The 16434-nt window shown below is 41.9% G+C and overlaps 1 protein-coding gene and 1 long non-coding RNA gene across 2 annotated transcripts; one reads left to right on the top strand and one right to left on the bottom strand.

Annotated features, from left to right (window-relative positions):
• The first annotated feature begins 2182 nt into the window (after nt 1-2182).
• Nucleotides 2183-8360, top strand: nr1d2a (nuclear receptor subfamily 1, group D, member 2a). The gene is made up of 8 exons (XM_079343613.1): nt 2183-2801; nt 4737-4970; nt 5057-5145; nt 5262-5406; nt 5549-6216; nt 6303-6488; nt 6775-6985; nt 7152-8360. The coding sequence occupies exons 1-8, from the start codon at nt 2771-2773 to the stop codon at nt 7349-7351; spliced, it is 1764 nt and encodes a 587-aa protein (XP_079199739.1). The 5' UTR covers nt 2183-2770; the 3' UTR covers nt 7352-8360.
• LOC306823799 lies at nt 7912-10094 on the bottom strand. Its single transcript, XR_013779058.1, has 2 exons — nt 9811-10094; nt 7912-9773 (listed from the first exon to the last, which is right to left on the bottom strand). It is a non-coding gene; the product is annotated as an uncharacterized lncRNA (long non-coding RNA).
• Between the last annotated feature and the right edge of the window lie 6340 nt (nt 10095-16434).

Genomic DNA, 16434 nt, shown 5'->3' on the forward strand with positions numbered 1-16434 from the left:
TTTGTCTGTTACTACTTTAAACATCCTGCTGTGGTCGGAAACAAGCAGAGAATGAAAAGAGATCATTGACACATATTCATCTCGGGGTTGAACTTTAAAACTGAGCATCAGTATTCAGCTCTTAAAATAGTCCGGGGCGGCTGAAAGCTCCGGAGGAGGCAATGTCCTGTCCTACCGAGAGAGAGGGAGGGAGGGAGAGAGAGAGAGAGAGAGAGTGAGTAAGAACTGTTCCACGGAGAACCCAGACTGGGATCTAACTTTCTTGTGACGATGACATGAATGTTAAATCTTATTTTTTTGTGTTGCACATTTTTAATCCAAATGGAAACGCCATGTTTTCCCTAGAAGACAAAAATAAACACAAACTATCATTTAAAATTGAACAAATAGATTCAAAATCATATATAAACGTGTAATCATTTATAAACAGGACAGTGCACAGGCGCTCTGTGGTTACTCACTGTCCAATCTATCACATAGAGGCACAAAAATAAATCTAAAGAAGACCCTGCACCATCCCAAAAAACTCATAGACTAGGTACCTAGGAGCAGTGGTTCTCAACTGGTCCGGCCTCAGGCCCACTTCGTGTGTTTGATTTGTTTTTTTTTACCCCATGCACACCTTTTCTACCTTCAGAAACAGCTGCACAATCCACTTTCAGGTCCAGGTCTACCAGTTTAGAATAACCTGTTTTCACATTTGCACTCCTGAAAACATCAGGAGTATTTCAGAAAGACTGCTCCGGATGTTTTCCCGACCTTGCTGTTCACATATGGACCTCGCAGCTCGGTCTTTTGCTGATATCTGTTCCCAAAGTTTGTCTTGAAATGAGCAAAAAATGAGATTGAGGTTCTCTGCTCCTGCAAGATGATCCGTCTGGTTTCTTTCAATCTTTTTTAAAAGTTTAAAAGATGCTTCAGGCTAGAGTTGATTTGAATGATGACTTTTCTGCTCTGTGACTCAGGGTCTGTACCTGGTTTGTTGTGGGCCGGGACTCTCTGATAGAAGGTCACATGATACAGGCTCAGAGTCGTGTGCAGCACATACGTATCTCCACATGCCTGACGGGACCTTTGATGTAAAGAACAAAGTGTTCTTATCATATATTATTCAAATAGATCCGTTTGAGTATATCATGTGTTCAGGTTTGTTTCTCACTGACGCATCTAAATATTTTTACAGACTTTAAATTAAAATGTTGAAATGGATAGTTAAATGTTCGCAGCCAGCATATTTAGTTCATGGAAGGACTCAACTTTTACTTCTTGTACTTCAGTTGCACAAATGTTAAAAGGTTGATTTTATGTTTGTTTAATCACCACCTTTCCACAAATGCCTCGACAGCCTTTTGCCTGAGTCGACGAGCCTGATTAGCGAGTTTTGGGAACCGTCGTCCCTAAAAATCCACTGTTTTTTCTCATGTAGTGTTTCATAGTGAACGCCATTAAAGACCACATCTCAGACGACTTATGACCTCTCAACAGGAAGTTTAGCACGTTTTTTCCCCCCTGGCCTTCTAAGATGTGTGCTGTCACTTCATGGATGAGAGCACAGAAGCGCTCCGCACGTGCAAAAAATCACAACAACAAAAAAAGTGAAGCATAAGGAGAATGCTGAATTTGGGTTGGTGAGATGGAACGATGAGGCAGAGGAAAGTTTGTGGAGGTCTGGCAACAGCTCTTGCTGGCAGTCTTCTTTCTGGGTGTTGTCTAGCCCCGCCCCTCTTCCATCCAACCTTGTGATGACGGTCGTAATGATTTATCGGGTACCACCGTGTCTGACTCAGTGACCATGACAAAAAAACATGGGTGTCATTTCCCCGGGACCTGGACCCTTTGGTTGGGAACCAACACTCAGTCTGGAGAGGTTCCCTTGAGCAAGGCATCAAGATGCTGGTCAAGGACTAGAGATGGAAACAGGAGAGTGTCTATGCTCCCTCGGTGTTAATGCAGCAGTCAACACAAGGTAATGGGTGTGAAAGTAATTTCCACTCATGGAGTTAATAAAGTAGTTTGATTCAAATCCAAAATAGACTCCGACACATGTCCATCAGTGCGTGTCCATCCATGTGAGGGAAAAACAAATAATAAAGTATATCTCCTTATTATTATTATGATTATTATTATTATTATTATACAGTGTGTTTAACTTTGTACACTCAAACTCATTTTAGATTTGAATGTATTTGCCCCCAGCTTCTTATAATCTGACTACTGCAAAAAAAAAAAATAGAACAACCAAAAACATGCAGGTTGTTGTGTGCTGCCTGTCGGAACATGAGCGCACGCGGCTCTGCCATACCTTCCTGTTCAGGCTGCAGCACACAGTTGTGCTGTGCAACGTGACCGCTGTGTTACCATTCCGCCTGTTACGTCGACAAAACGCGTTTAGCTCCGCCCCCTTTCGGTGTTCTAAAAGTGTGTCACTGGGTTAAAGTGGCTCGAGCTGAGGGAGTGCAGCGGAGGGGGGCGTGGCCTAAAGCCCACTATTGAGAACATTTAGTCCTCCTGACTCACCCGCAGTCACACACAGCCGAGGGGGACTTCCTTCAACACAGACGTGTACGTCTTCTCTACTTGTTCTATTTGGAGGCTGCACATTATTTCCTGAATTTAAATCTTTATTATGAGCTTCAGCACCGTCTGTACACTCTTTGGACTAGCTCACAGTTAGTTTGTTTTCCCCCTGACAGTGGAAGAAGTTTAGTGAAAACATCAAGTTTGGAGATTTCGTTTCCTTTTTCCTTGAAACAAGAAAAAAAAGGGAGACATGCCTGAGGACGCAGGGACAGCCAAGCCTGGTAAGATGACAACTGTTTAATTTTATTTTTTATCATTATCCTAAGCATGCAATCTGCAGACACTTTGTTGCACTGACATTTTCTTTTTTGAAGATCTAGTGTTTAACATAAACGCTTATCCAACACATAAAGCAGCCTAATACTAAAACATGTCACACAAGTTGTTTTAAAAACATGCAATTTGCAGACACTTGGTTGCATCAGCCTTTCTTTAACATTCCAGTTGCCTGTTATTGAGGACATAAATCAACCTTACACAAAGTGTTAAAACCATTAAAATGGTACCAGTGAAGTGCAGAAAAACTACAGCATGTGTTGTTAAAATGTTAAAACAACACAATATACATGTTAAAATGAATGAAGCGTTAAGTATTAGATCCTTAAGCTTTAAGGAGGGCACGACAGTGATGAATGGCGACCTAGAATTTGAGCATTTTTTTTTCTATTTCTTGGTGAAAATCAGCTTCGTATTCGTGTTTTTATTGTTCTAACGTTGTGTGAACATGTTGAGATTTGTTTCTGAGTGTGTACACCGGATTAAATTCGCTGTTGTCCCCGTGTTTCCGTGCTTTAAATCGGGGTTAGGAGTGTCAGCTCCCCCTGTGTTTATCTCCCCCTCTCACATGGGACGCGTAGCTAGCCATGTGCCTGTGTGTGTACACGAGTTCCAGAACACGGCTCTGATTGGTCGAGGGGGCGTTCCTCTCCTTGGAGCACGCGTCAATTGGAACTCTGCTGCGATTGGCCCGCGAGGAGCCCGTGACGCGGCACGTTGCATAATTCAGTGTACAGTGTGCGCTGCCGACGCGAGGCTGGCCTGTAAAGGTCCACGTGAGGCCTGGGTGAGACAACAGTCGCTGACCTAGATTTGTTTCCTCCTCCTCCTCCTCCTCGCGCCTCGCTTTCACAGAAATTCATGACAGGTCCACGTGTGGGTGGGCCGTGAAATGGTACAGTCATGGTCAGGGTTAGGTAATCACTCACTGTAGCCTCTACATGTAGGTTTTTTTTATTACATGTGAACTATGTAGATTTGAAATATGCTGATCCTGCGGTTTGTTTATAACTTTATACACAAACTGTTTGAAGATAAAATAGATAAAATGCTTCAGGACAAAAAAAAAAACGTTTTTATGTCAATAAAGGTGCACAGACAAGAACTTTAAACATTTTCTTTAACTTTAAATGGAAAGCCAGGTTCGGATTTTAAAAAAGCGTACTGTCCTACTTTTAGCTCGCATATTTAGACACAGGTCGTGTTGACACTGGAGCAGGTTGCAGTGCCTTGCTCAAGGGGCATTTAATCCCAAATAAAAGTGAAATAAACCACAATTCTTGGTGATAAACACGACTTGCCACTCGGACATCCCATGTAATTTAAAAGATTTTAAAAAATCCTATTTTTAAGTTTCACAACATGGCTGCAGGCTCTTTAAGTCCGACCGAACTTTTAATTAAAGTTCTAAATTTAAAGAAGGAAGTGTTTGTCTGCCAAACACGGTATTTACGTAACAGGACGCTGTATGTTTTCCCTTTCGCATTCTTTTGTTCCTACAACTGTTGTTGCTCCAGTGCTTTACTGACCCTGTCTGATTGTCAGTCAGCGAAGCACACTCCCCATACAGTCCCAGTCATGTTATGTAACGTGTTATCCAACCAGCAGGCACTGGTGGTGATAAAGCAGGTCAATGTCAACACACACACACACACACACAGGCGTGTCAGCGGCACCTGTTCCTACTGTACAGAAAAGAGTGTTTACACAGCGAACTGAGCTTTTTTTTTAGCCTCGCTGTTCCGGGCGTTATCTCTGCCTGCCATGTTTTTTGCCAAGCTAGTTGTGTTAAAACAAGGTGGAGTCCTGTGTATCTCTGTAAATCATAAACAGACCTGCTGGATGAAACATGCTAACCACCTTCCTCTCTCTCTCCACAGGAGGCGTCATCGCCTATATCTCCTCTGGCTCCGCCTCCAGCCCAGAGTCTTGTATGAGCACCAGCTCCAGCAGCAGCTACCTGTCGACATCGCCCACGCCTCCTCGGCCCTCGTTGCCTAGCAGGGCCGTAGGCATGGTGGTGGATATCTGTCCACCGTCCAAGAATGGCCAGCGTGGACACGGCGTGGAGAAGGCGGGTCGCTCCTCTGCGTCCACCAAGAGCAGCATCACAAGTAAGCGCAAAGTCAGAGTCATGTTGTTGATAATCAAAATGTCTGCTCTGGTGCTTATGATTCACGTCTTGCCTCTGGTTTTGCAGAAATCAACGGTATGGTGCTGTTGTGTAAGGTATGCGGAGACGTGGCCTCGGGCTTCCACTACGGCGTCCACGCTTGTGAGGGCTGCAAGGTGAGACGAGTTCCTGCAGAGAAAAAGTCCTCTCGCTTTCAAGTCAGGTTGATTTCCTCCCGTTGACGTTGCAGGATGACACGACTAATGCTTCTCTCGTTGTTGTTGTTCTTCAGGGCTTCTTCAGGAGAAGCATCCAGCAGAACATCCAGTACAAGAAGTGTCTGAAGGCGGAGAACTGCACCATCATGAGGATCAACAGGAACCGCTGCCAGCAGTGTCGCTTCAAGAAGTGTCTGGCTGTCGGCATGTCCAGAGATGGTGAGCGGGACGATTAGCCAGCTGTCTTGTCCACTTTATTTTTATACAGCTGATCAGAAAAAGCCTCTGTTGCTTGTAGTGTGAAAAAAGCTCCTTAGTGAGTGTTGCATTTTAATATTCATCTTTTTTTTTTTACTCTCAGCTGTCAGATTTGGACGTATCCCAAAGCGGGAGAAGCAGAGGATGCTGCTGGAGATGCAGAACGCTATGAACAACATGATGAGTAACAACAGCCAGCTGCACGGCATGCTGCACGGACACCAGAGCCCCTCGCTGCCCATGGAGGCCACCAGCGACTCCAGCTCCTCTTCCTCCACTTCCGATTCCCCGTCGTCCTCCAGCCCCTCCTCCCCTCAGTACCCCCAGGACTCAGAATCCGTCGTTTCCATGGACACCAACTCCAGCTCTGCCTCGTCCTGTGGGTCCGACAGCGGTGAGGACGAGTCGGTTGCCTCGGTGAACAGGCGACACCAAGGTGCCTTTTTTAACCAGGAGAGGTCACCAAGGCAGGAACAAGCCTCACCCTCGCCAGTCGCCCTGGAGACGGGATGCGCAAGCCGCGTGGAGGAGCAGCAGGAGAGCTGGAACAGCTGGAACAACAGTGCGGCCGTGAGAGGATTCCAGCACTGCTCATACAGCAAAATCCAACAAGTCGGCGACTCTGTTTACAGGGAGGAGAGGAAAGTCTACCAGCAGCAGCTCAACAGCGCCCCTAGCTGTGAGCCGTCAGAAAACAGCCAATTTAATGCACAAACTGCCTCCAGTGGTTACAATGGACCAACACACTGTGTTAACAACAGGGCACACCTGGTGAGTTTACTTCTTTCTTTACTTTTTATTTCAGCGACAATTTGGATCACCTCCCCCTTATTGACCTTGTGTCTTCGCTTGTCCAGGTTTGTCCCATGAACACGTCCCCTTACGTGGACCCCACCAAGCCGAGCCAGGAGGTCTGGGAGGAGTTCTCCATGAGCTTCACCCCCGCAGTGCGGGAGGTCGTCGACTTCGCCAAGAGGATCCCGGGCTTCCGTGACCTCTCTGAGCACGACCAAGTCAGCCTGCTGAAAGCTGGAACTTTCGAGGTGAGAGGCCAAACGAGCAAAAACATAAACACGGCGTGTTTTTTTGTCCTGTCACGGCAGTCAAACATTACGGCCTCTTCAAACACTGAGGCTTCCCAAACAGAACAGACTGTGCTCTGTGTTTGCTGACTTTTATTTGCTCTGATAACAGTTAGAAAACTTTACAAAAAGCAAATACACACAGCGCCGCTGGTTTGATTATAATTCGGCTTCAACACAGATTAATCGATGAATTAAAACCGACTCACAAGCTAACAAAACACGTGCTTTTTTTAAAATCTCCCAGGTGCTGATGGTCCGATTCGCCTCTCTGTTCAACATGGTGGAGCGGACGGTGACCTTCCTTAGCGGCAAACGTTACAACCTCGACACGCTACGGTCGCTGGGTGCTGGCGAGCTTCTCAACTCCATGTGCGAGTTCAGCGAGAAACTGGCGGCGCTGCGGCTCGACTCTGACGAAATGAGCCTCTTCACGGCCGTGGTGCTCGTCTCAGCCGGTAAGAGGACTTAGCTGATGCTAGGCTAAAAATAAAACGCTTGAGCACAAAGTGTCTGATCCACCTACTTTATAAAGAACAATATTAGAGCTGATTTAAAAGTGACTTTGAAAGCCTTGTTCTGTCCTCAGAAATTAACCCTTTCTCTTCCCTTGTTTTGACCCAGACCGCTCTGGTATCCAGGACTTGAACTCAGTGGAGGCCCTGCAGGACAAACTGATCCGCGGTCTGCGAAACCTTGTGATGCAGAACCATGGCGAGGAGTCGTCCACCACTTTCACCAAGCTGCTGCTCAAGCTGCCTGAGCTGCGTTCCCTCAACAACATGCACTCAGAGGAACTGCTCTCCTTCAAGGTTCACCCATGAACGCTTCCTGAGGGGAGGAGCCATCGGGGCCCTCCACCCTTATCCACAGACCTCCACTAGGACCGGCCTCTGACTTACCCCCTCGTTTTTCGACCAACCCTTACTTGTCTCTCTCTCTCTTTTTTTTTTAGAATGTATTAAAAGTTATTTTTTTATCTATTTTTGTTGAGTCGAACACGTGGGGGTCTGAGAGGTGAAGAATATAAAACGTACTGTATTTATAGAAGAGATAGCTCACACTCGGTGCACACAAGCACACGCTATAGTGTGGGAGCGTTTCTGTTAGCGAATAAAAACAAAAGTACTTAACTGGTTTTAGGAAAACTTAAAGTGGAAACTATTCCAAAGTGTGTTCTCTGCTGAGCGGGTGAATGTGAGGGACGATACAAAGACACATTTCCGTTTGGGCAAACTATCAGAAAATGTCTCTGAATGTGTGACGGTCGCTGCTAATGCATGGCTGTACTTAATGCAAACATGTTTTACTTGGATCTTCTCCCCTTGCCTCAGAAAGCATCAGTTCATTGTTTTGTTTTTTAGCATGTACAAAGAATTGTATCTTTTCTTTTTATTTAATACATTTGTCATTTTTTGTTTTTTTTAACTCGTGAACTGCCTGCACACTGTCTGGTGATTTCTGGGGGAGTTGATGACGCCATTTTTCAGCAACACTACATTTGCACGTTCTGGAGCGGGAAAAAAAAAACAACCAAGTAAAACAAAATCTGCTCAAACGTGCGACGATGCATCATGTAAAGGCTACGTGTTATTTTAGTCACGCCGCGGTGTTTGCCCACTTTCTATGACTCTTATTTTTTATTTTTATGAAACGTTGTGTGCTGTCAGCATAGCACTGAATTTGAAACTTGTTTTTTTTGTTATCAAATTTGTTGAAAAACTTGTTTCTTTGACTGGCAGCACTGCCACATGTAAATAACTTTATAAATGTATATAAATATCTGATGGACATAGAATATATATAGTATGAATAAATGCATATTAAGTATAATCATTGTGGTTTGTGTTTTTATTATCTGTAAACCAAGAATCAGTTAGATCAGGCGGCAGAGACGAGTAGCAGTGAACCCTTTCTTCCACTAGGTGGAGCTATTCACAACAGTTGTGATGTGGAACTTTTGTTTGTCCTGCAAGTTGACAAAAACAATCTACAGAGCAAATGCAGTTTTTTTCTCAAATGCATTTTAAATCAACTTACAGTTTAAATTATGCTCTCACTGCTTCATGAGCGGTGTGTGAATGTGAACAACAACATTAGTTATTTTTGATGATCTCGCTACACAGCAGCCTCTAACAAAAGTGCGTGAATGTGTAGATATGACCTGCGGAGCAAAAGAGCTTTGAGTCATCGGAACACAAAAGTTCATTTACCATTGATGGATAGCCTTTATGGTACAAAATGGTAAATGGACTTGAGCTTGTATATTTCTCATCATTAAACCTTTAAGCTCATGCAAACGTCTCTCCTCCCCATGACTTTGTTTTTAGAGAGCACATCGTCTCTGAATTCGAAGCGCTCGCCACATGTAAATCTTTGACGAAGCAAATGAGTTCTGGGTCCAATGATCCATGAAGAGGCTGCAAAATGACTTCAGGGTCATGGGGAGCCGCAGCCGATCCCAGCTGTCACTGGACCCAGAACAATAACTCCAAACTTACAGTAAAGGAAGTAGTATATTAGCTTAAATATACCGGTATTTAAGTTTGCAGCTAAAGCATTAGCTGTTTAAATGAATGCACTGATGAACGTATGTCTCGTAGGAAACAGATCATCTGTTGAGGATGTTAATTGGTAATTTCCACACAGTACTGATGATAAATCAATCACAGGCCCTGTCACAATGAAATCACAGTAAATGTCTGGTGAACTATTGTGGGAGAGTTGTGTCCACGCGTTATTAGCATCAGCAAAGATGACTTGTCCACATGACTGTCCACAGGACCAGATTGTTTTGATATTCAAATCATTTTAAATGTTTTATTCAAATCGAAGACATTAGACTATAAAAACATGTAACAAAACATGTTCAGCTGAGTTTCCTCGAGGATATTCTGCAGTAATATAAGTCGGTAAAAATACAGTTAAATTACCTTTAACAATATTACATAATACAGATTTAATTGAATACACTAAAACATACATTTTCTATACCTCCATTGGACAAAATAACGCCATCTGCTGGATGTTTTTATGTGCACACACCCTCTGCAGGCTACAACGCAATGCCCAAAGATGAGACTTCCTGTTGGCCGAGTACCTCTGGACCTTCTGTCTGTTTGACTTACTGATGAATGTTTAAAGCCAAAACATTTCATTGTCAATTATTGAATTCATAAAGTTACAAAAACATAAGTTCGAGTCGTCTGTGATGTCGAGGAGTCGGAGCGCTCCTCTTATCTCTCGCTCGTGTTTGTCATCATGATCTTGTTCTTGTCAACACCAGAGTCACGACTTTGTCTGATTCCTTCAGTGTGAACGTAGCGTCATTTTATTGGCACTCCAGCTCAGATGTGATTGGCTCAGAAAATAAAACTAAACTTCACATTGCATGAAAATAATTTCACAACTTGACATTTTAAAGGCACGTTACCCTGTGTTTTTTGTTTTATTTGGAGGTGTTCATGAAGTGACTTTCAATTTTCACAGCATTGTGGGTGTTTAAAATACAACGAATTTCCTGAAAGGATGCATCCAATCCATACTGCACAAAACCCGGAAGTTAGTATCCGTCTACTCAGGTGGACCCAAAAAATACCCACTGAATGACCACGAGGGTTTATTCTACTGAAAACCTCGAATGCAGCTTTTCAAAGAGGGCCACCCAGACATGAATCTCCAGTTGACCTTTAACCTTCGGCCTCACTCTGGTACTCATACAAGCGTTACTCTGTCTGACTTGAAATTGACCTATTATTTGTGTTTTGCTGCTTCTTCTTCTTCTTGTTTTTGATTTGCAAACTATTTCAAAACTTAATGCAAAGGAGCCTCTATTTTTCTCCCAGGGAGAGGCGGGTTATGTTTTCTCAGTTTGTCTTATTCAAAGTTATCATTCAACTGAGGATCATACTGTGCTGATTTGCATCATCCTTTATAAACACCCTCACACATACGACATAAGCAGTCAGACGCTGCACACTGTTTGTTGACTGAAGAGGAGAAAAGATAGGTGAGTGGATTTATTATAACACCTGTAGAGTCTCATATCTTGTGGAGGTTTTTGTTTTTATCTTTCATTACAAATGCATGTTTTTCTCCGTTTTACATATTATATATATATTATAGTATATATTTCCTTACAATTATACTGTAAATGCAAAGCTAACAACAATTTGCTTCAGGGTGCCAGTAGTCGCGTGGTTCAGGTGTGCCCATAATAACACCTCATCAATAAATCTTTTTTTTACAGTGTTATTCTAATTTATCATTTGTGTTTGATTTGATCCACAGTGACTTAAACTCAACATGGACAACAGCATATTTGTGGTTCTCCTGATAACAGGTGAGATGACCGGCTAAATGCATTAACATATTAACTACTACTTTTTATAAAACACACGTTCTTACATTTACTCATACACACCCAACAAACTTTTATCCTCGTCTCAAATACCAAAAAAAAAAAGAAATTGGCATATGTGCCTTTAAATTAAAGCTCCTTCTTATTGGTGCCAAAAGGAAATGAAAAACTGAGAGAAAGACAAAGGTGCAAGACTGTGTAGATAATTTTCATCCAGAGTGAAGGAATTAACCCACAGGTCGTTTACCAGACAATTTAATCCAACGTGACAAACGTCTGAAAGTGAGTACAAAACAAGCAAGCGTCTATTAAAAAAGGAAACAACGTCGGGAAGTGCAAACAAACAGCTTCACGTGTGGTTGGACACACAGGTGCTGACAGGAAGTGACCAGAGGTGCTGACAGGAAGTGACTAGAGGCAGAGCACAACATCTACAGCTGTTCTTGGCGTTTTAATCAGCATTAACATAATCCCAAAATCGTTTTTAACAAACAAACCTTCATCGTCAACAATATTAAAAAAATCGTCATTATCATTGTTAAGGTCATAGGTGTTAATAAAGAGCTGGGTCTTTAGCTTTTTCTTAAAGGTGCAAAGGGACTCTGTAAAGTGAGTTTTGTAGTTCAGTCCACTACTGCAGGGCAACAGAAGAGTCTAGTTGGCATCTTAGGACCCTGATATGAAGGTTGGATCAGACTCCTTTTATTGGCCGAGCGTTGTGGGCGGGAGCGAGTGTAGACAGTGTGGACTGCCCATCCCACAATCCGTCAGGAATGATATAGTTTCTTCTTAAATGTAATAAACCTTTGTTTGTTTTGGCCCCTCCTTGCAAAATACGCGATTCATCATTTTGAAAATATTTCCTTTCCTCGTCAGGTTTCTGCATTCCTTCAACTTCCCAAAATAACATCTTCTACTTCATCCCAAACGAAAAGACATTTGATGACGCGCTTGATTACTGTGTCTCTCACTACACCAATCTCGCTCAAATACTCAGCCAAGACGACGTGACCACAATGATGGCGACTAGCACAGATGGATACACAGGAAAAGCCTGGATAGGTCTGTACAATTACTTTGACTCTGAATGGACCTGGCTGAATGGACAACTCCCGACATATAATAACTGGAAAGATGGCCAGCCTGACAATCACGATGATAATGAGTTCTGTGTGGCCATAGCTAACGGTGAATGGAGCGATGAAACCTGCTCTCTTTTGAAATATCCAGTTTGTTCTGATGGTGAGTATGAGCCTAATTATTGTAGTTTCTTGGAGTTTTTGTGGATCAAAAAAACAGAACCGGCATCCATTATCTGGAATTAAAGGCAGGGTCGGTAATTTTCGAAAACTAGTATGATTTTGAGAATAGCATCCTCTCTGTTCTCCGTATTCACCCAACCTCCTCCCTCTGTGCTCCCTTAAAAGCCCCGCCCCTGACTTACATGCACTATGTCATCAGACTATAATCACATGTACGCTACATTTAGCTATTCTTCTATTTCAGTGGACTTTTTTGTTGATTTGTCTCATTGCAAAAGTTAAGTTGCCAGTTTGTTTGCTAATAACCTACCGTATGTATAATTGTACCTTTTATATTTTCTTCTAAACAGGACAAGGTTACCAAATGTTTGACCACATAATGAGTTGGGACGAGTCTAAAGCTTACTGTGAAAGTCACAATTCAACTCTGGCCTACATCCCAGAAAGAGATAAAAATATCCAATTTACTGATCAATCGACATTACAAGAGTCAGAAGGGTGGATTGGCCTCTACCAGCCAGAAGTCTGGGTTTGGTCCGAACAAGGAGGAGTCTTCTCATTCCACAACTGGAGGACCGGTCAACCTAAAAACTCAGATGTGAATCGTTGTGTAGCTGCAGATGGAACAGATGGAACCTGGTCGAATGAGAAGTGCCAAGAAAAATTACCTTTCTTCTGCTACGAAGGTAAAAAATCGCTGGAGCATTTCTCTTGCTTTACTTTTAAAACATGCTGGAGTTGGATTGCAAAAATTCTTTCTTTGATCTAAGCATAGATGATATATTGGTCAAGTTGAATGTTGAGTTAGCATTAGCATTGTTTTACCAATAACAATGCGCCAGGTCAATATGTGAGACCATCAGTGAACATATTTGAAAACATCCAAATCAGGACACAAACCCACACGTACTGCATATGGCTATGTAGTGGTTTAGGATGCCAGGCTCGAGTTCCATCATAAGGGTCTGTAGGGGAGACAGGAGAACTGAGACAGGAGGATAGATCCACAGAACCTGCTCTGGTCAGTGGTTTTCTCATTAGCAGCCCGTTTAAGTTTGTTATCACCGCTGTTTGTCTCAGTGAAGTAGGTCTTCACCGCCTGTACCCTGACTTGTTTGATGACTTTAACATGCCTTTGCATCTCTGCATGGGCAACACTTGCAATGTGTGCAAAACGCAGCATATTCATAGTCTGGTACTTTTCAAAAGAAGCAGTAACTCTCAGGGAGTTAAAGCTAACTTTCTTCTCAGCATGACAGCGAGTCAGGGATGCCTCTCCCTGAATGTGGAACCAGCGCTTGCATAAGGCCTCATAATTAGTGAGGGGCTTCATATTTGCCCTTTTCTCTCCTGTCATGTCCACGGACATGTGTGCATATTAGCTGGAAGAGAGAGAAGAGACCTATGCTGTCTGTCCTGTCATTTGACACTGCAAGCACCCATCACTGACATGATGAGTCAGCTTCTGACCAATGAGAGACGCCGACCCAGCAAAGCTGCAGAGTGAGAAGTGAAGAGACGGCGAGTAAATTTTGAGTCGAAAGCACATGTAAGGTCTAAGGTCACCTGCAAAGGAAGAAGAACATCTGTCTAGTCTTTATGCTGACAAAAGTTTAAAAGCCAACATAATTTTTTTTTTTTTTTTTGGGCTGTTTCAGGGACCTATATTTTTGCACATCTACTGGAGTGTTTAGTAGCCTACGTAACCTTCACAGCTCATGAGGTTATTTTGCAGAGAAATGTAGATTTGGGAAAGAAAAAACAGAAAAGAAAAAAAGGATTTGCATGTTTTCTATGGTTTGTGAATATAATGATATGCAGACAGACTAAAGAGACTTTGTAGTTCATATTTTATTGTAGATTTCTGTTTTGAGGTGTTGATTATTTTCAGTGTAGTGTATAATTAAGACCAGAGATTAAAATTACAGTATTAATATAAATGACAGTTATTATTATTGCTACATTAAGTAGTAATAGTGTTAGCATTAAATGAATTGTGAACTTTTTTTAAGGTAGCATTTTCTTTTCTTTATGTCGTTTAGCATCAAATATACATACAGTCTGCTTTATGATGGTTTTATTGTCTGGACTTCTTGTCATAACAGTTTTAAGTCAAGAGACTTCAAACAATGACAACGAAGTAGATGGATCCTCAACCACCCAGTCTCCAGGTATTGAGACATCACACAACAGTTGAACAGATGCAGCTTTCTGAACATTAGCAGCATCATCATAGTTACACTAGATTGATTGATTGATTGAGAGTAAGAAGTAAAGAGATGGCAAGTAAAACACATTTCGAGTCGAGAGCATTGATTGTAAGGTCTAAGGTCATCTGCAAAAGAAGAAAAACGCTGTCTGTCTAGTCTTTATGCTGACAAAAGTTTGAAAGCCTACATTCATTTATTTATTTTTTGCTGTTTCAGGGAGCTATATTTTTGCCATCTACCATGTTTAGTACATAACCTTCACAGCTCAGGGTTATTTTGCAGAGAAATGTAGATTTAAAAAATAATTAGCATGTTTTCTATGGTTTGTGAATATAATGATATGCAGACAAACTAAAGAGACTTTGTAGTTAATATTTTATTGTAGATTTTTCATCTGTTTTGAGGTGTTGATTATTTTCAGTGTAGTGTATAATTAAGACCAGAGTAGTAAACATTAAAGTGACAGTATTAATATAAATGACAGTTTTTATTATTGCTACATTAAGTAGTAATAGTGTTAGCATTAAATGCATTGTGAACTTTTTTTAAGGTAGTATTTTCTTTTCTTTATGTCGTTTAGCATCAAATATACATACAGTCTGCTTTATGATGGTTTTATTGTCTGGACTTCTTGTCATAACAGTTTTAAGTCAAAATACTTCAAGCAATGAAGACGAAGTAGATGGATCCTCAACCACCCAGTCTCCAGGTATTGAGACATCACACAGCAGTTGTCCAGTTGCAGCTTTCTGAACATTAGCAGCATCATCATAGTTACACTAGATTGATTGACTTAATTGAGATTAATTGGCAAATGTACAGACAACTCAGTTTTGAACTTTGGATTGTCTTGCATTAGTGATGCTTTTCTATTGGTTAAAACATCAACAGTCTTGGCAACGACATTAATTGACCTGTATACAGAAAATCAGTGTTGAAATCATAGTTTTGGTTTATTAAAACCAGGAGTTAGCTCGAGTGACCTTATGTCCCAATTTGATCAAGACCTTCCCATTTTCAAGCTCCATGTCCAAAACTACTAAATCAACCAATGCTGCCTCTGGCATTAAGTAGAGCTGCAACTAAGGATTCATCTGTTATTAAATAGATTCCTGATCATCCTCTAAATAAACTGATTAAACATTTGTCTTGGAAATGTTCATTCCCTAGAGCACAATGACTGCATGTGTCTTGTTAAACCAACAGTACCAAAAAACCGAAGCAGCTAATCCACACAAAGAAGGAACTTTTGGAACCAATTAACACAATTCAATATCTATGTCTGTGTGTTGATGGTGATTAGATGCAGCTATCAAGACTATGAAAACTATGGTGAAGATGACGATCAAGTCCAGCGCAGACCTGGAAGATCCAGCTGTCAGTGCAGAGCTACTGAAACAGGTAAAGTTTGATTGGAAATATTAGTAAAAATCAAGTTGCTGCGGTCCAATGTTTGAGGTGGTCTTTATTGTGCCTGTGAGGCCGCCATTTCTTTGACAGCCAGCAAAACACACACATCCAACCAGCCAATAATCAACATCCAACATGAGAAGGATAAAGGAAGTAAGAGTCCAATGGACAATAAATACAAGAGAGAGAAACAGGTGGAAAAGCAACACAGATAGCTGTTTAAAATAACGATGGCAGCAGGGACAAATGACTCCCTTAGTCTCTTTGTCCTGCATGCTGGCAGGTCGAATCTCAAAACAAACACTTTAAAATATCACATACATGTTTTAAGATCCCAGTTATTCTGTCGACATGCAATCTGAAGCTAGAGCTAACCAAAGAGTGCTAACAATTGCCTGCTAACACAACAATGCAGGCCACAGGTATTTGCATCTTGAGCAAAGGATGAAAGGGTGTATCACTAGAGCGGAGGCTTCAGTATGGCGGAGGTGTCACCGAACAGCAGTTGATTTTTTTTGTTTCATGCTGGCGTTCAATTAATTGAATCATTTGAACCAAACCATCATCCTTTCCAAAAACAAACTAAGTAAGTAGTTAGTAAATTATTCTTACAATGGTGAGGAAGGTCTGACCTTTTCCACCAAAACAACTGTGAAAGTCGTACC

The sequence above is a fragment of the Symphodus melops genome (genome assembly GCF_947650265.1).
Source record: "Symphodus melops genome assembly, chromosome: 5".
NCBI lineage: Eukaryota > Metazoa > Chordata > Actinopteri > Labriformes > Labridae > Symphodus > Symphodus melops.